The sequence below is a fragment of the Triticum urartu genome, chromosome 2 (assembly GCF_003073215.2).
Source record: "Triticum urartu cultivar G1812 chromosome 2, Tu2.1, whole genome shotgun sequence".
Classification (NCBI taxonomy): Eukaryota; Viridiplantae; Streptophyta; class Magnoliopsida; order Poales; family Poaceae; genus Triticum; species Triticum urartu.
Genome location: NC_053023.1, coordinates 2865426 through 2885078, shown reverse-complemented (window position 1 = coordinate 2885078; position 19653 = coordinate 2865426). Strand labels below are relative to the sequence as shown.

General features: G+C 46.3%; 2 protein-coding genes and 1 pseudogene across 2 annotated transcripts in view; all 3 read right to left on the bottom strand.

Annotated features, from left to right (window-relative positions):
• Positions 1-2407: 2407 nt before the first annotated feature.
• On the bottom strand, positions 2408-3943 carry LOC125534952 (noroxomaritidine synthase 2-like). The gene has a single exon (XM_048698013.1). It carries the CDS (start codon positions 3941-3943, stop codon positions 2408-2410), a length of 1536 nt encoding a protein of 511 aa, XP_048553970.1.
• A 5666-nt stretch (positions 3944-9609) lies between these two features.
• Positions 9610-19653, bottom strand: part of LOC125534949 (putative disease resistance protein RGA3) — a 41079-nt gene continuing 31035 nt past the window's right edge. Inside the window, exon 4 of the mRNA XM_048698006.1 lies at positions 9610-9737. The gene's annotated coding sequence lies outside the window, so the exon portion shown is untranslated. The remainder of the gene's footprint in view (positions 9738-19653) is intronic.
• On the bottom strand, positions 10625-19102 carry LOC125533925 (annotated as a pseudogene).

Below are 19653 nucleotides of genomic sequence, written 5' to 3'. Positions count from 1 at the left end.
CCGCCATTTCAGCGGAGAAGCAGCGTGGCTTCCACCGAGCTGCTTCAGCCGGAGCATGTCTTGACGGCTCCTGCCAGTTATCCCGTGGATGCTATCACGGAGTCTCAAAATTGCCATCTTATGACGCAATGGATTAATATGAAGGTCAAGGCGGCTGTTGGCTCTATTTTTCCTACTGAACCCGGCGCAACTTTTCACCGTCGGCCGATTCCAGAAGGATATGCTAGGGTGATGGTGGATGAAATAACGGAGGGATTTGAGGACCTCCAGCTTGACCACCCTACCGGTGAAGGGGAGACTCGGCTGGGTTCTGCTCTGAAGACTCCATGCCTATGACGGAAGGAGCTCATCAACCTTCCGAACTGGACGCCTCCGCCTCCTCCTCCTCCTCCGGCGAGTCAAGGCACTCCGCCTCCTCCACCGCCTCCTCCTCCGGCGAGTGACGATCAGGGCACTCGGCCGGCTCCTTCTCCGGCACTAGTGATATGACAAGCCATCGTCAACGTAGTCTGGTGATACGTCTCCAACGTATTTATAATTTTTTTATTGTTCCATGCTATTATATTATCCATCTAGGATGCTTTATATGCAATTATATGCTATTTTATATGATTTTTAGGACTAACTTATTAACCTAGAGCCCAGTGCCAGTTTCTTTTTTTTCTTTTCTTTTTGAATTTTAGAGAAAAGGAATGCCAAACGGAGTCTAATTGACGTGCCAAATTTTGATGATTTTTTATGGACCAAAAGAAGCCCCCGGAGCAAAAAAGTTGGGCCAGAAGAGTCCCGAGCCGTCCACGAGATAGGAGGGCGAGCCCAGGGGGGTAGGGCGCGCCCTCCACCCTCGTGGATGACTCGAAGACCCACCTGACGTGAGACCGACGCCAAAAATTTCTATAAATACAGAAACCTTCAGAAAATAACCTAGATCGGGAGTTCCGATGCCAAAAATTCCTATAAATACAGAAACCTCCAGAAAATAACCTAGATCGGGAGTTCCGCCGCCGCAAGCCTCTGTAGCCACCGAAAACCAATCTAGACCCATTCTGACACCCTGCCGGAGGAGGGAATCCCTCTCCGGTGGCCATCTTCATCATCCCGGCGCTCTCCATGACGAGGAGGGAGTAATTCACCCTCGGGGCTAAGGGTATGTACCAGTAGCTATGTATTTGATCTCTCTCTCTCTCTCTCGTGTTCTTGATTCAGCACGATCTTGATGTATCACGAGCTTTGCTATTATAGTTGGATCTTATGATTTTTCAGGCATCACACATACTTGGATGCTACTTTGCTTGAATTGTGTGTCGTAATAACATCATTCTACACAAGGGTAAGCCAAATCAGTGTCGAGCAGGTTCATCTTACTGTTGCCGATCTTAAATGTTGGTCCGTCCATTTAGTACAGCATACACGCACAAAGGCAGCATTAATAGAGGAGGAACACTATATGCTCGCCCAAACTTCAAACCCTTTCTTGACGCTATATTTTGTTGAAAAGAGGGGGGAAGCGGCGGGGCGCATCATCACCATCGACGCCCTCAAGAAACCCGGCCTCGGGCAGAACTCAACCGTGTCTGCTATCTTGTCCCTCAGCGGCCGGTGGCTCCACCCCAGCTTCTCCAGCTTTCCGGAGGTCATCGGAGCCGGGCGATCCATGTCATATATGCTCTCCTTGCCAAATGCCCGAACGATCGGATTGTCAGTTAATCCTAGACAACAACAATATATGCTGAATCATTACGGGATTAATAAAATAGAACTCCTACTCGGATATGTAGGGTACATGCTCTTGAGCAAACGCAACAGTTCCCGGACGATGAAGTGTGGCGCGCAGATGTGCTGGCCGGCGGCTCCCGACGTCTCGTAGAGTAGGAGCAGCGCGTCGGCTACGTCGCGGACGTCCACGATATGCCATAGCTTGTCCCTCACCCGATGAGGGCCTCCTGCACACGCCAGCGCGCGTCGAAAACATCATGAACGAATAAGGAGCGGGGAATGCACGTGTTATTACTTGTTATGTACCGGTACACCCTGCCCTGTACCGTCAGAACATGTAGATGGTGTGTCATCACGGCATCATCACATTAAGCGGCAGTGTTAGCGTATACCACTGTTCCGTGTTACGTACGCTGCTTCTGGTCCCACGTTCGCATTCAATACGCGACAAACATGTCGTTGTTCGATTGGCACGCGTAGTGGGAGCAAGCGCGCTCGTCCGCTACATCGCCGCTCTCCATGTCTCGATGCCTTTATACCATGTTTCATACAACAGAGTAATAATTGCCAACATGTTAGTTGTCTTTCGTAAAAGAAAGATACATTTTTATTCATAGAGGCCTTTATTATTCAATAATAATGTGGCTGTGGGAAAGATAAAATTGTTCTGGTATAAGGTCAGAATCTAATGTTACATCTCTCGCTTCTTTAGCTTAACTTTGAGCCCATTTTTCATCGTTAATATACAAGATGGCTTGGGCTGGATACTTTGCCCTTCTATCACTTCCACGTCAAAGTTCCACAACACTGAGGCGATGACGGTCTTCATCTGCATAACCGCAATTTCCTTGCCAAGGCATATCCTTGGGCCCGAGTTGAATGCCAAGAACTTGTGAGAAGGTACATACCTCAAATTGTTGCCATCTTCCGAGAGCCACCTATCTGGGTTAAAGTTGAGACAGCCATTACCCCACACGCCCTCCATTCTCCCCAGGGAGTATAGAGAAATAAGGATGGTATCACCGGCGCGCACCTCATGGCCACTCGGCATTATATCATCGGCGGCCACCGTCTTGCGCTCTAAAGGTCCCGGTGGGTACAACCTAAGAGTTTCGTACAAGACAGCTCTCAGATAGATTAGAGATTTGGTTTCATGCGGCTCAAAGATCATCATGGCATCCACACTGGCTGCTACTTTGCATGATGCAATAGGTGAGAGTTCACTACGGATGATTGACACAACGTTTGGGTTCTGGGCGAGGTTGTAGAAAATCCATGTCAGGGTCGTTCCAATTGTGTCCCTTGCAGCAAGCATGTAGCCAATGTTCTTGGCATAGGACAAGTCATCGTCAACATAGTCTGGGTAGGAAGACATAATATCCACACCATCTTGTTCCTCGTCATTACCAACATGACATGTGTTGATCTTCCTCTCCATCATATCCATCTTCCTCCTCTCCATCATCTCCACAAGGAACCTTCGTAGCACTTTCTGCGTTGTGTAGAGCTTTCTTTCGGGGCCGATGTTTAGCCACCTCATTAATTTCCAGCAAGAGGTTGGCATGGCGTGTCGGAAAAATCCCACCTCCATGACTGTGTCCAGAGCAACCACGACGTCCATGGGTGGTTTGTCTAATGATAGGAGGCCAGGATCCACACCAAAGAGAGACATAGTAGCCAGGTCAAACATAAACCTCGACATCAGTTCTTGCATGTCAAAAGGAGTGTCGGTGCTCGCCATGTAGGCGAGCAAAGGAAGGAGGATGTTCTCCACCTTGTTGCGGCAGCAAGCCTCCGTACTGGCAATCATCCGCGGGTTGCTGAGCACGCTCTTCAATTTGCCACGCTGGGTTGCAGCGTCTTCGCCATCGACAGTAAAGAGGCTGCCACCCATGGCGTCGAAAATGGCAGCGAACTCAACACCCTTGGGGAAGTTGGTGTAGTTGGTCGTGAAGATGTGCCGGACATTAGCAGGGTCGCACGTGACGAAGAACCGCATCCCGGTCCCGGGTGGGCCATGCGCCCTGAAGTTGTGGCCTAATCCGGCGAGGACCAGGGTGAGATAGTCATGCAAGTTGTGGGCATTGACCATGAAGGAACGGAACATGTGCAAGATTGGCCAGTTTGTGGGAAGCACTGATGTGTTCTTAGATCTACTGCTAGCCTTGAGATACAAGTATAGGGGAACAAGTAGCACAAGTAGCATGGAAATGAACATAATTGACATTGTTGGCAGTAGTGTGTGATATGCTACCTTTATAATGGACGTGGCTATGGCTTCATATATATATACAAGTTCCCTCGATGACATCCCAATCTATTGGTACTAATAGTGTCAACATAACTACAGTTAATTGGGCTCAAAAGCAGGTGGCAGTTGGCAGATTTTGCGATAATAAGAAGATTTGGCAAGTTGGTCGTGCAGTACTTGATAAGTTCTCATCCAAGAGTAGATCAATCCTAACCTAGCTCTTGAGTCCTTTCCTTGTCATTCCTGTTCACATCTTTTGCGTACATCGTTTCGCAAGCCATGTGCACATAGTTAGCAAAATGTGGTGCACAATCGTAATAGTAGTTTCTTCAGCAGAGACGCTTGTAATTAGGAAGATGCTAGAAATGTGCATGGCATGTGTGGTTCTACTCCAACTAAGTAGAGTGACATCTATCGAGACATTTACTCCAACTTATATTAGATACATTTAGTTAATTTGAAATGCTTAGAATTTTGTTTCGTGCATTGGCTCAAACTTTTCGGCGGGTGGGCTCATAGCCCAGTGGTGAAAGCGTTGTGGTGTCTCCTTCCCGACTTGAATTCTCCATGCCCACCATCCGGCGTCAGAGCTCCGACGATGCCAGGGGCTCCCGGCTGCTCATCACGTCAAGAAAAAGAAAAAAGAGGTCGACCTCGAACGTTGATCGCCAGCCAAGGCACACCATAGTCTCGGTCAAGTACACCCTCGAGCGATGTGGCCATAAGACTGTCAAGTACACCACAGGCTAGAATATATTTGCAATCGACCCAAGTGGCTGCGTGCATATTTTCTCATTTGTATGGCGCTAACTTATATTTTCTTATGTGTACAGGCCTGATTTATAATTTTCTCAATTGTCTGGCCTGACTTATTTTTCTCATTGGTACGGCAGTACTGTGTGCCTGGCTGGCTGAAGTAAATTGCAAGGCACGTACGTCATCTATTCGTATGTGCATGTACGCGGCAAGAGATGAAATACACCATCGGCACATTGCATTCGCAAGAGATGCTTTGGATAATTGGATTTCCAATTTCTCCACGAGCACCAGAATTCCCTATTTCGTATGAGAAAACAAGATGTAAGCAACATTGGTTCTCAACCACATACTCCCTCCACTTTTGTTATTTCATATATTAATTTTGTCTTAAGCCAGAAGAGTGTGGTTTTTGTGCATTCATGGACATTGCACCCACGATTAAAAACTTAGCAAATGTACTTTTTAAAATCTGGTTTTCTTTTATCCAATATCCTTTAGGTGTTTTTTAACCCTAGGTTGAATTGTCAATATTAAGTTGACCCGCATTTACTGTTTGAGAATTTCTCATTCCCTTCGGACGCTTCCTTGAAGCTTTGTCCTCTTGTGCCCAGACTCCTCACCCTCTTGGGTGGCCAAGTGGACTTATAGGTCATATCTACTTTCTCCAGCACATTAACTACGGGAACATTTTACTTTGTGACACCTTTACACTTAGTAAATGTAACTGGCAGATTATTTGCGATACTTTGCAAATTGATAATCTTCTGAACCTCCAGTTCAGATTCATTCATACATGGATCGAAGGACTAGATGTCTATTCACATCTCATTCTATTTTCAGGCATATTCAATGTGGTTCTTACCTCCCTTTAGTGCCGAAAAAATGTCCGCATCAAAATACAACCAGCATACCAAGCCATAAACAAGTTCCCTTCATGAACTTTAGGTACTTTATGATTGACGGACAATTGTACCTCACATATAGAACCCCATTTCTCTACGAGGGCCTATATTTATACGCTCCGGTGGTGAAATCGGTTTGTACCCAACGCAACCGAAATATTGCAGATGAGAAATACTTTTGACTTTCATGTATTAATTGCAACAGGGAGACCGTATAATACGCAGTTCGTCGAATTTGTATATGCGGTACGTAAAATTGCATGTCCCCAACCAAATGTTGGGAGATTACAATTCTGTAGGAGCAACTTGCTATCAACTTGTCCTCTTAACAAGTCATTCCACAAGACTAATCTGGGTATGTACATAAAGTATCAATATGCTCCACAACTATGCCCTAATCTAGGCAGTAATCATCAAATGCTCACAAACTAAATATCATAGCATTATCCATTCTGATGGATTTTATCCCATTCTTAGGATGATTTGCTCTCAAATTAACTATCTTAGCAAACAACTTTGTAAAAGCATGGTTCGTTACGGAAGTAAGACATGCATTGGATCATCTCGTTGATGCACCCGAAAGCACTATGGAATATTTGCAATCGACCTATCTGGCCGCGTGCATATTTTCTCATTTGTACGGCGCTAACTTATAATTTTCTCAATTGTCCGGCCTGACTTTCATTGGCACGGCAGTACCGTGTGCCTGGCTGGCTGAAGTAAATTGCAAGGAACGTACGTCATCTATTCGTACGTGCATGTACGAGGCAAGAGATGAAATAAACCATCGGCACGCATACGCAATAGTCTGTCATGTATGCTTTGGATTTTCAATTTGACTTCTTCATGCACGCGGCGCGCCAAAGATGCATGTTTCTCAGAAAGAGATGTGAAACACCTGGGACTGAAGATCTGAGGACTAGTAGAAGAAGTTAGCCAGAATTTTTCTTATAGTCCAAGGAGTAGTAGATTCTTTAATCTTTCTGCTAGCCGCCCATGACGCCAAAGACAGATTGTCAGTGAGGAAAGTGGGCTGAGAAATGCATAGCTGTTTGGCCACTCTAGCCGCCAAAAGAAGCGCCAAAGCTTCAGCTTGTAAAGGTGTATCTGTGATAACAGTAGAAGCTTGGATCTGCACATTGACCTCCAATTGATCTTGTGGTAAAGAGAGGTAAATTCCAATTCCAGTAGCAACAGATCCTTGAGTCAAGCCTGGAATTTTTTTGCATCTAAATGCTGCATCAGAGTATACTTTTGATCCTGTAACTTGAAGATCAGACTTAATCGTTTTCCCCTGCATAGGAATCTGATTAGTAAGAGGTAAAACACCGACCATCTCATTGGATTTAAGGTGTAAGCACTATTGGTTCGCAACCACATACTCCCTCCGTTTTCTTTATTTCGTATATTAATGTTGTCTTAAGCAAGAATCTATAATGTTTGATTAACTTTATATTAAAAAAATATGAGCATGCTCCGCCTCCTCCTCCTCCTTCAAGAAAGAAAGTTAAGGTTCGTGCCTCTCGCCGGCGCCGGCGCAAGTCCGCCTCGTCTCTGGTGGCCCTAGGGCCATGGAGGCGCGGTGGATCCTGGCAAGGGCTGGCGGGAGGGCTCCGTTTTTAGTCGTTTTTTTCAATCTTGCTAGGGTTTGTGTCCTACGCGGCTCCCTGAAAATGGAATAAAGGTCTCCCCGTCTAGCCTCCGTTCCGGCGGTGCGTCTAGTATCGTTGGTGGGCGTGTGGAGGTGTGTCTCCGTCAGATCTATCTTTGGTGGATTTGCTCGGATATCGTCGTTGTTCGTCTACGTTCGTGTGTCTTCAGTTTGGATCCTTCCGATCTACGTTATTTTTCATCGGCGGTGGTTGTTGTTGTGAGGTGTTGGTCCTATACGGGGCCTTAGCATGACGACTTTCCGACTGTCTACTACAACAAGTTGTGCCCGGCTCTGGCGATGGAGGGACGATGATGGTGGCGCGCCTTCGGCTCGCTTCGGTGCTTGTAGTCGTTGCTAGGTGGTTTACAAATCTGGATGTGATTTTTATTTTTGGTGTTTGTTGTACTGCCATATTTGAAGATGAATAGATTGAAAGTTTTCCCGCAAAAGAAAACATATGAGCATCTACAATACCAAGTAAATATAATATAAAAAAGAATGTCCCATCATGGATCTAATGATATTAATGATGTAGAGTGAATGTTGATATTTTTAGCCATAAACTCGGTCACACCTCAAAAAAGATATATTAAGATCAAACGAATGTATGCAAACTAGAGGAAAGAGTACATAGCAAGAAGAAATCAATTACTACATTTTTCGACGAAGGGTAGATTTTATTGACTTAAAATAAAGCATCAAAGATACAAACATAGTGAGCCCGCACCTCCGATGAAGTGTTCACACACGCATGTTTTCATAAATCAGATTTATTTATTTTTTTGGCTACTTTTTTTCTTGTAGCACGACCAAATATTCTTGATTACAGTCGCCGAATAGCTCTCAAGGACAAAGTGGTCTTCAGAAAACTGAACCACCAGATTCAACATTTCGCACACTTCCTGACAGAGCTTCTTGGGCTTGTCCCTCGGCAATGGCATACACCAGAGCAGACCGCCATGTGTCCCGCACTCGCCCATCTGACCATTTATTTTCAGAGAAGAAGAAACAACGCTGCAGCAAAGGAGTGAACAGAACCCAACTAGTTGAGAATACTAGCCGTGCACTCTCAGATCACACCAAGTAGGTAGCCCCGCCGAAGCCCAGGTTGGTAGCCTGTTTTTGGTGCCAATGGAATGAAATGTATTTCACCAGCTGTACTGCATTTTTTTACAGTGAAAACACACAACGGTGATGGTGAGCAATTTAGTGAAGGATTTCGAGAGATAACACCTGCCCTCTTATAATAGCTAGTTAGAGCTGAAAAACAGAGTATTCATGTAGGAATAGATAAGCATGTACCATTCACTGTACATTATAATAAACACAGTACTACAAATTTTAGTCTCAGACAGTTCAAAACTGCAAACCCAAAGAGACAAGGATTGTATGATGCCATATAGCATTACAAATTCTGATCAACTCATAAACTTACTGTGCAGCTCTGCCAGTCTCTGGTGACATGTAGTAGTCCTTGGAAAGAAGAGATCTTCTGAAATCTTAAAAGACACTGTCCTGGGGTATCAGTAGAATGTAGAATGGATACGAAAATACAAACCTTAAAAGACACTGTCATGGGGTATCGGCAAAACACTGAGAACTGAGTGCTTTCCATTATTATGCCATGATGTCCTTTTGAAAACCAAAACTGAACTTTCCAGATACACCATCAAGTCTTCATGAGCTTTGAAGAAATATAAACACAAGTGGTACTGATAGCAAAGTAGCAGAAAGCCATCAGAAGCACAAGAACACCTGAACAGCATGCCATCAGAAATTAGAATGCATCAACACCTGGTATTGACAATAACGTAGAGTGGATGAAAACATTTTATAACCTTAATATGAGTTTCTTCAGTTCTTGACTCATATTCTCATTTATTCCATAATTCTGATTGCGAAACCCAAATTATGCAAGTAGACTACCAGGTCTTGATGAAATGACAATAACCAAATTTAAATGCAAATATAAAGAAGCCTACAAGATCGAACGAACACCTGCACAGAGAACCAAAACAAGTGATGATCACAAGTTACGTTGGTAATTACATCTAGGAAGAAAAGAAAAGACACTTGCAGAAGGTATTAGCTGCTAGTGACGTTGGTTTCTCGCATTGTGGAAAGATAAGGGGCATTAACAAATAAATCTGAAAATACTTTCACTACTGTCGAGAAGAAAATGAAAATCTGATACGGCGGGAGTATAAGTGGATTTCATTTAACTTTTTGCGGCGAGTATAACTGGAAGTGGATATAAATAATATGGTACAGCAGGTGCGAAGTTCCAAACTCACCAGATAATTTGTTTCCAAACTCACCAAATAATTTGTACAGGAAGGAAGACAGCGTCCACAAGACCCTCATGCCATGCATGTGGCAAGTGTGTATGTATGGAAGGAGCAGAGCACTACATACAGGGCTACAAGAATGTACAAGGGAACTCCAAGGCATTGTCCTGCTCATTGGATGGGAATAAATGCAGTGTTATTAAGCAGGGTCGCAAGAAAAGGGCAACATGGAAGAACACGAGAAAGTATGTTTTTGTTACCTTGGATCATCCTCTTATGATTCTGGGGATGGTTCCCAACATCCACCTGCACCGCCGTTTTAGCACCTCGCTGCAGTCATAGACATCTAGCTTTTCCAGTGATTTGGGGAGGCCATCGCTGGGCAATGACGAGACGGCAGGACAGTGGTTGATTGATAACATCTTGAGGCTGGTAAGGTTGCACAACCCTGCAGGGATTTGCTGAAGATGGTGGAAATGCCTAAACTCAAGTTTCTGGAGGGAGGAGAGGAGCTGAAGGGCGTCCTCTTGCTCCTTGCTGAACCACTCCATCCCTTCAGGCCCATACCCATGAAGTTTCAGCTTGGTGAGAGAGGAAGAAAGGAAGTGGATCAAAGAAAGCAAGACGCAACTTGTCCTTCTGACAAGCTTGTTCGCCACTGCAGTGATCGCGCTGGGCATTGCCTCCCCCATGGGGCTCTGGCACTGGCGGAGATTGGTACAAATTGGGCCAAATTTCCTTCTTCAGAGTTTGGTCCAAGGCTGCGCGGGGGGGGGGGGGGGGGGGGGGGGGGGGGGGCAGCGGCCCCCCTCGGCCTCAAACATAGCTCCGCCAGTGGCCTCTGGCAAGATGACCTCGCCGGGCGGGAGGCCACGAGACTGGAGAGCCCGTCATGATCCGCAACTGCAGGCCCAATTATTTCCGGTTTAAATTGGCCTCCGACGTTTGCTTCCTTGTGTCAATCTTGATCATGCTCATGCTTTCAAAGGAGATGTTTTACTGAACTATCCCTCGAATGCACGCGCTCAAGTTTATAGCCTTCGTCCACATGTGTTCACTCGTCTTCGCATACACTGCCGCCACGGACCCACGGTACATCCTCCGTGGTAGTATCTTTAACTACATGGTCACAATCTGCATTTGCATCTTCACCTTCGCGGGTTTTGCTGCATTTGACCTCCAATCCATCTGCTGTAGATTGTGTATTATTATTTTTTGATCGTTACAACTAACCTCTCAGTAACATCCGGGATGCTGACCGGGGGCAGAGGCGACGCCTCATTTATCGTCTGCTCCCCTCTCTTGAGGATACGGTTGAACATATCCCCAAAGGACTTGAAAGGATCGCTCAGTTTCTTCTGCAACCCTAGGAGGAACGACAGCTTGCGGTCATGACCGTGAGTGTGCCGAGTAGGATGTGGGTGATTTTTGTTCAGGTCTTTTGCTATGTCGCCTAGCCCCACCTCCTTTCTGCTCTCTAAATCCTCATCGAGAGAGTCCAGATCAACATCTTCCTCCGGTGCATTCAACTGTTGAAATAAACAAAGATGCAGCAGGCGAACATAACAGATGTAGATAGATCAATGTTGATGCAATCAGACATAATTCCGAGAGCATCAGATGACCTAACAGATGTAGATAGATCAATGTTGAGCGGGCCTTAGAGACTATTCGTCATCTTGCTGCGGTCAAACCCATGAATGATGAGGAAATTGATGCGTTAGGGGTTAGAGTGCTTAATAACCTATGTGTGGATCTAGCACCTTCCAATCAGGAGTCTGAGGGTGATGATGAGCCCTTACATGATGTAGTTGTTGATTCCGTTCAGCCCGGTGATGAGGACCGGGTGGCGGAGCCTACTGAACCTAAGCGTAAGTGGAAACGAAAGATTTATCCTGACTCTGCAGTGCGTAGGAGTGCTAGGTTTCGGACTGCTAAAAAATTCCATGATGAACTATGAAAGGAATCTTTTGGAATAGCAGAGGTCTGAAGGACTTGGCTAAAAGAAGATTTCTTGCTGAAGCTTCTCTGGAACAGCGGTTAGATTTTATTGCTTTGTCGGAAACTGGTAGAGAGAATTTTGCGCCACAATTTCTTTCCTCTCTCGTTGGTGGTATTGATTTCGACTGGCATTGTCTCCCGCCCCGAGGTAGATCGGGAGGTATCTTACTGGGTGTGAGGTGCGATTCCCTTGAAGTCCGAAGTGTAGTTATGGATGACTTCGCGGTAAAGTTTCGAGTTAGGTCTAAAGTTGATGGGTTCAACTGGGCTCTGGTAGCAGTCTATGGTGCCGCCCAACCCGAGCTTAAACCGGAGTTTTTGGCGGATCTTGTTCGGATATGTGGGTCCGAACAATTGCCGATTCTGGTCGGGGATGATTTCAATATCATTAGGAGGAGAGAGGAGAAAAATAATGATAACTTTGACGGCAGATGGTCGTTTATGTTCAATACCATTATTGAAAGTTTAGATCTAAGGGAGATTGAGCTTTCTGGTAGAAAGTTTACCTGGGCTAATGCTCTGCCAAATCCGACGTATGAAAAGTTTGATCGGGTTCTTGCCAGCGTGGAGTGGGAACAGAAGTTCCCTCTTGTTACAGTGCAAGCTCTCACCCGGGGAATCTCCGATCACACACCTTTGTTCGTTGACTCAGGGGAGCCGAACCATGTGGGAAACAAAAACACCTTCTCATTTGAGATGGCCTGGTTCGAACGCGAGGGGTTCTTAGACATCATAGCCAGGGAGTGGGCCAAGGGTGTTGGAGGAAGGACGGCGGTCGAGCGCTGGCAGAACAAAATTAGGCATTTGAGAACTTTCTTACGGGGTTGGGCTAAGCACCTCAGTGGGGTGTATAAGATTGAGAAGGATCGGCTCCTCTCTCTTGTACAGGCCTTGGACGTAAAAGCCGAATCCGCGATATTGCTGCCAGCCGAGCTCCAGGATAAAAATGAGGCGGAGAAGAGGCTGATGGAACTTCTCCGAGAAGAAGAACTGAAGTGGGCTTTGCGTGCCAAGGTCCACAAAGTAGTCCATGGGGACGCGAACACTCAATTCTTTCACCTCATTGCTAACGGTAAGCACAGAAAGAAGCGGATCTTTCAGCTAGAGCAGGATGAGGGTACTATTTTAGGGCAGGATAATCTCAAAACCTATATTACTGAATACTATAGACAGTTATTTGGACCGCCGGAGGACAATTGTGTGTCCCTCGATGAGTCCAGGATCGAGGACGTGCCTCAATTGTCTACTGCTGATAATGATATCCTGGTTGCCCCGTTCTCAGAAAAGGAGGTATTAGATGCTATTGCACAAATGAAAAATAACAAGGCTCCCGGTCCGGATGGGTTCCCGGCTGAGTTCTATAAAAAGTGCTGGCATATTATTAAGGGGGATTTACTACCCATGTTTCATGATCTATTCTCTGGACAGCTTCATTTATTTCACTTGAATTTTGGAACTATCACCTTGCTACCAAAGAAAACGGATGCTGTGAGGATTGAGCAGTTCAGACCGATCTGCCTCCTCAATGTTAGTTTCAAAATATTCACCAAGGTCGGGACTAATAGGCTCACACAGATTGCGCAGTCTGTGGTGCAGCAATCCCAAACTGCTTTCATGCCGGACAGGAACATCCTTGAAGGGGTGGTTGTTCTTCATGAAACGCTCCATGAAATCCATTCCAAAAAATTAGATGGAGTAATTTTTAAGGTGGATTTCAAAAAAGCGTACGATAAGGTTAAGTGGTCATTCCTCCAACAGGCACTGCGTATGAAAGGTTTTGATGAAGCCTGGCGCCGACAGGTCGAATCCTTTACGCAAAAAGGGAGTGTGGGAATTAAAGTGAATGACGATATAGGTCATTACTTCCAGACACATAAAGGCCTAAGACAAGGAGATCCGATGTCCCCTATCCTGTTTAACATTGTGGTGGATATGTTAGCAATTTTGATAGGAAGGGCTAAGGAAGAATGGTCAAGTGGGGGGGTTGGTACCTCATCTTGTTGAGGGAGGTGTTTCCATCCTTCAGTACGCCGATGATACAATCATCTTTATGGAGCATGATTTGGCCAAGGCGAGAAATATGAAGCTAGTGTTATGCCTTTGAACAATTGACCGGGTTAAAGATTAACTTTCATAAGAGCGAGTTGTTCTGCTTTGGTAGAGCCAAAGACGACCAGGAGTCTTATAGGCAATTGTTTGGGTGCGAGTTGGGGAGTTTACCCTTCTCTTACCTTGGTATTCCGATTCACCATCGTTAGGCTTACAAACAGAGAATGAAAATGCATCGAGGATCGATTTGAGAAAAAACTGAGCTGTTGGAAGGGTAGGCTCATGTCATACGGAGGGCGCTTGATATTGATTAATTCGGTGCTCACGAGTATGCCCATGTTTCTCTTATCTTTCTTTGAGGTCCCAGTTGGTGTTAGGAAAAGACTGGACTTCTATCGATCGCGTTTCTTTTGGCAGGGTGATGAACTTAAGAGAAAATATCGGCTTGCTAAATGGGACATCATCTGTAGACCGAAAGACCAAGGGGGTCTTGGTATTGAAAATCTCGAAATTAAGAACAGATGCCTTCTTAGTAAGTGGTTGTGGAAATTGTCTTCCGGGACTGAGGCCATGTGGGCGCAGATCCTACGCAGCAAGTACCTCCAGACTAAAACATTGTCCCAGGTCGCAGTTAGGCCGACTGATTCGCCTTTCTGGAAAGGACTAATGAAAGTCAAACAATCTATGTTCAATAGGACGAAATTTGTTATTGGAAACGGTACGACTACACGTTTCTGGGAGGATACTTGGCTTGGTGAATCACCTTTGGCCATTCAATATCCGTCTTTATATCGGATTGCTCAACGACACGACGTGTTTGTGGCAACGGTATTCCAATCTGTTCCCCTTAATATTCAGTTTCGACGGTCGCTAGCGGGCAATCGTTTCGAACAGTGGCTCCATCTAGTTAGGAGACTGATGGAGGTTCAACTGTCTGACCAACCCGATATATTGCGCTGGAAGTTGACTAGATCTGGAGTATTTACAGTTAAATCAATGTATATTGATGTTATTAATTCGAATGCTATTCCAACTTCCAAGTATGTTTGGGCTGTCAAAGTTTCTTTAAAAATTAAAGTGTTTATGTGGTTTGTCCATAAACAAATTATTCTGACAAAGGACAACTTGATTAAGCGCAATTGGACAGGACCTACTAGGTGTAGTTTCTGTGATCGGGATGAGACGATTAAACAACTATTCTTTGATTGCCCGTTGGCCAAAGTTCTTTGGCGGACGGTCTATATTGCTTTCAATATTACTCCACCGACTTCGGTCAATGCTTTATTTGGGACATGGCTTAATGGGGTTGAACCTGCATTAGCAAGACATCTTCGGGTTGGAGTTTGCGCCTTGTTATGGACTATCTGGAATTGCAGAAATGACTTAGTTTTTAACAGAACTTCACGGATTCATTTTTTGCAGGTTATTTTCCGAGCTACGGCACTGATCCGTTCATGGTCGCTACTCACTCTGATGGAGGCCAGGGAGCTTTTGGTTACTGGATCTATCCGTTGGGAGATGGTAGCTCGGGATATCTTCAACCGGTTTGGATGGCGGTCATGTAATAGGATAGGCAATTAGTTTCCCTATCTATTTTTAGCCAGCCGGTCGTGGCATCTTTTTCGGGCTAGTTTGTGTATCTAGCCGTCTGTTGCTCTGTGTGAGCTGCTTTTTTCCTTGCCTTTTTGTTTGGCTGGAGACTTTGGAACCTTGTTGGCACCTTTTGTTATTTGGTTAATAAGATGGCCGTATGCATCGTTTTGATGCAGAGGCCGGGGAGATCCCCCTTTTCGAGAAAAATCAGATGCATCTGCAACCTGAAACAATTCAGATGTACAAGTAAAAAAACGGACACATATGCATACCTTGGATAGCAACGAGGAGAGGAGCCACGGAGCCGGTCGAAGGGGAGAAGAACAGATGTGCAGGAATCACTGAAAACGAAGTGCTTTTCTATGAAAGAAAGCAGAGGAAGAAGCTGCATGCCTCTTTCCCAGTCAGAGATAAAAAAACCATATAAATTCATGTTGTCAAGGATTCGGAAAGAAGATGAGACAGTGAAGGTGGGCGACCGCTGATGCCCATAAGGTCGTGAGGACGGGCGATCCAAAAACGGCGCACCCGCGCTTGGCCGGTGGTTTCCATGTCAATAGGGTAGCAGTCGCTGGCGGACCAAGGAAAAAACTGGTGGGTGGGCACACTCCATATTTGTTTTTCCACACTACCCATGTGCGATAAAAATTTGTCAAATGAATAATATAAACAAGCTCACTCGTGTACAGGACAGAAGTAGAAAGAAGCCAAATTGGTCCACCCGCTTGGTCCGTAGTTGATATATACAGTAAATTTTTTTCAAAAAATATCTGGCCCACCCGCTAGGTCCGCCCATTGTACAATCAGGATTTGAATCTTTTCTCAAACAAGCAAAATCAAAAAATCATGACTTAAATCTAACCATCTAGATTCAACAGGCAACATTTCAGTAATGGCTCTTGTTCCTGTGGAGCAAGTACAACGTATTATTTAATATGTTCTAGATGGCGACAGAAAGAGATTGAAGACAAAGTAAAAACCTCCCTGTTATCATCAACAGACCAAGAACAGCCAACACTTATGTGGAGTACGTATATTTTTGTACAAGGCTGGAAGGTAATTAAGTAGGTAAGTACGGAACTGCATTCTTTTGGTGGACAATCACCTCCTTCAGACGAGTACAACAACCATGCATGCAGATTCTCAGAGTTTCTGACTCCCAAAAGGGATAATACCTTCTGTTTGTGAGGACTTGTGAAAGAACCGAACCAAAGAACGACGATCAAGTGACTACAGAAGACCCGTGGTCAGTGCCGGATGGCGATACCTGAAATGTAAGAGGTGGTAGTGTGCATAAGTAGCAAATCACCCAGCCTTATATTTCTAGAATTACGCCTAACACTATTTCTCTGTGGAATTCATCCGATGTGGTAATTAGGTTCTGGAAGTCAACCCACCATGTTTGCAAATATCCGCAAGATATATTGTTGGAAATTTTTACCTGAAATAAAGCCATCCGAAGCATGCTTCTATTCGGACATTGCACCTCCAAATGCAGGTGGTCTAAGTTCCTCTCAGAAACCCATAAGCCACACACAAACAATAATGCTGCTCCTGCCACCTGCGAAATTTTAGTGATTGTGCTATAAGAGTGAAAGCACATGTCTTCAAGAGTACCTCTTTCCCTCCCTCCCTCATGAACGAAATGAATGCTGAATGATCTTGAGGGCTGCATCATGCTGTTTGTTCTGCCGACAGAAAATCAAGCAGATATGGCTCGACACATGTGCATGAACAAGTTCTTGTTGTCTGTTACTGAATCAACCCATGGCCGTGTAGATTCATAAACACACTAAATATTAGCAGAATCACCAGTAATCTCCACAGGAACAAGACCCATTACTGAAATGGTGAAATCTATCAGTGTCCCTCACAACAATCTCCCTTTTAAAAACTTTGGAGACGTATTTGAATGCAGAGTGGCAATCCCCACATATCCTAATATTCTTCATGATCCGAATTGTTGCCCCTGTAGGCATTTGGATCAGTGCAAATGCGAGCGCGATCTTCTCGCTGTGGTACTGTAAGTTTGTCTCCCTCTCTTGATCGTCTACACGCAGAAGGACATAATTCATATCAGGAACATATCCTTCTTTTCTAATCTTCATGGTTATCTCATCCCACATCTTATATACCTCTTCCGCTTACCTACTTCTTCTCCTTATATATAGATCAACAACCGTAACATAATGGTCAATCTCGGGCTCTAAATTATACTCCTGCATCATGTCAAAGTAGTGCTTTCCCTCCTTCACCAGGCCTCCATCGGTACAGGCAGTCAAAATGCAAAGGAAGGAGACCTGATTTCCTCATCTCCTCAAAATGGGAGATTGCTTCGTTTCAGAGTCCATATTGCGCAAGTGCTGTGAGCATCGAGTTCCAAGTAACTAGATCTTTACTCTCCACACGGTCAAACAACTTTTTCGCGTCAACCATACTCCCCGATTTTGCATACATATATGTCAAGAATTGTGTTCCCATGAAACGCGGTCAGTTTCTGCCGAGACTTAATCATATGTGCATGCACCCACTTCCCCTGCTCAAGAGCACCTAAACCAGCAAAGGCAGTGAACAGGCTGGAGTAAGTAAAATGTGTTGCCTCAAACCCATTTCTTTGTTGGCGCCGCCTCCTCGCCGCGCCGCCTCTTCTTCTACCTCGAGCTGCCTCTCACAACTCTCTCTAATGGCTTCTCTCAGAAACACTCCCATGAACACAAGGACACAGAGAGAGAACACACACACGCATAGACCAAGGAAGAACACATAGCTTTGCCCAGTCAATCTCCCTTGGCTACCATGAATGCTACATCTTTTGCACTGGCCCTCACAGCCGAGTACACATTATATAGCACACTCACGCACCCAGGCCAGTGGCCACACACCACCAACTAGCTAACTACATGCACGCACGCACTAAGTCCACTAACGCACAACTCGGCTAGCACACATACATGCAGCTAACAACCATGCATGCAGCCAACAAACAGCCCACGATCAGGCTGCTTCCCCCATGCTCAGCCGCACCATGCGCCAGGCCACACGCCTAAGTCTTTCATGCCAAGATTATCTCTAACATTCTTTGCATCTCGGCGAACACCTTTAAAGCTGTTTCTCCGTCGCCCTTCCTTGAAAACCCAGAAATCAGAGCGTTCTTCGAGTCAAGTCTGTTGAACACTGACTCGCAAAAAAAAAAAAATAGTCTGTTGAACACTGCGGTGGCCATGTCCATCCTCCCACACCGCGCGTACATGTCAAGAAGTGCGCTCCCAACGTAGGCATCCTCAGTCCAATCACACTTCATGGCGAGAGCATGGATCTGTCCCCCGACGCCACTGTGGCACAACACACATGCACACAAGCAGTTGCTAAAAAAACATGAACACAAGCAAAAAGTCGACACGCGCCCACAGCACAACACACACACATGGGGAGATTCCGCCGGCGGGACGTCAATATCTGGTGGTGGCAGCAAATCTACAAATTACTTTTAGCTTTTCTTTATCTTCATCTTTTAGTTTTATTCAAGAAAATTATTGTTAATGCATAGGTTTGGTCTGCGCACCCTCGCACCAAGCAGATCCAGGGGCTTAATTTAAGTTGTTTCAAGTATCCCATAGTTAGAGCATCTCCGACCGCGACCCCAACAGACCTTCCCCAGGCGTTTTTTTCGAACCCGCGCCTAAAAAATCGGCCCAGTCACGTCCTCAGAATCCCGTTTTTCGCCGGTTTGGGCCAAAACTGGCACCGGCGGATCCAGGCCGAACCCGGCGCGCTCGGGGGCGCCGAGGCGAGCGGTTTTGGCGCGAAAGAGCTCCGGGGCCGTCGAGTCAGCGACACGCGCCTCCTCTTCCCCCAGAACGCCTCGGTTTCCGCGGGAAATCAATGGCATGGCTGCCGCCGGTCAGCCTTGCCAATGATTCTTCACGGGCGGCGCGGCGACGCCTCACCTCCCGCCACGCGTACACACGGCGCGGGGCTATAAAACCAACGGCTCCCCCTCGCCGCTGGCCACACCAGCCCGCGCCCAAACCAGCCACCGCTCTCCCGTCCGCCGCCGAGCTCTGCCTATCTCCCCTTTCCTCCCCTTCCCCTTCCCTCTCAGCGATGGCCGAACGCTTCCCTGGCGACACGGCGGCGGCCAACGGCTTCGGCCGTCGCTCGCTCCACGAGTGGGAGGCGTACCGCCTCTTCGAGGCCAACATCCCGGCGCCGCCGGACATGCGCGCCGGGCCGACGGGGTGGAGGCTCAGCAACGGGGGCGTCCCCATCCCCCTGGTGACCGACGTCGACACGCGCCCCAGCATCTACGCCGCCGAGGTCGACCGCGTGCGGGCGTCCCTGACGGAGGAGCAGCGCGCTCTCCCCCAGTACGCCGCCGACAACCACGCGTCGTGGGCGGCGTAGTTCTAGCGCCGGCAGGCGCAGCGGCGGGCGTCCACC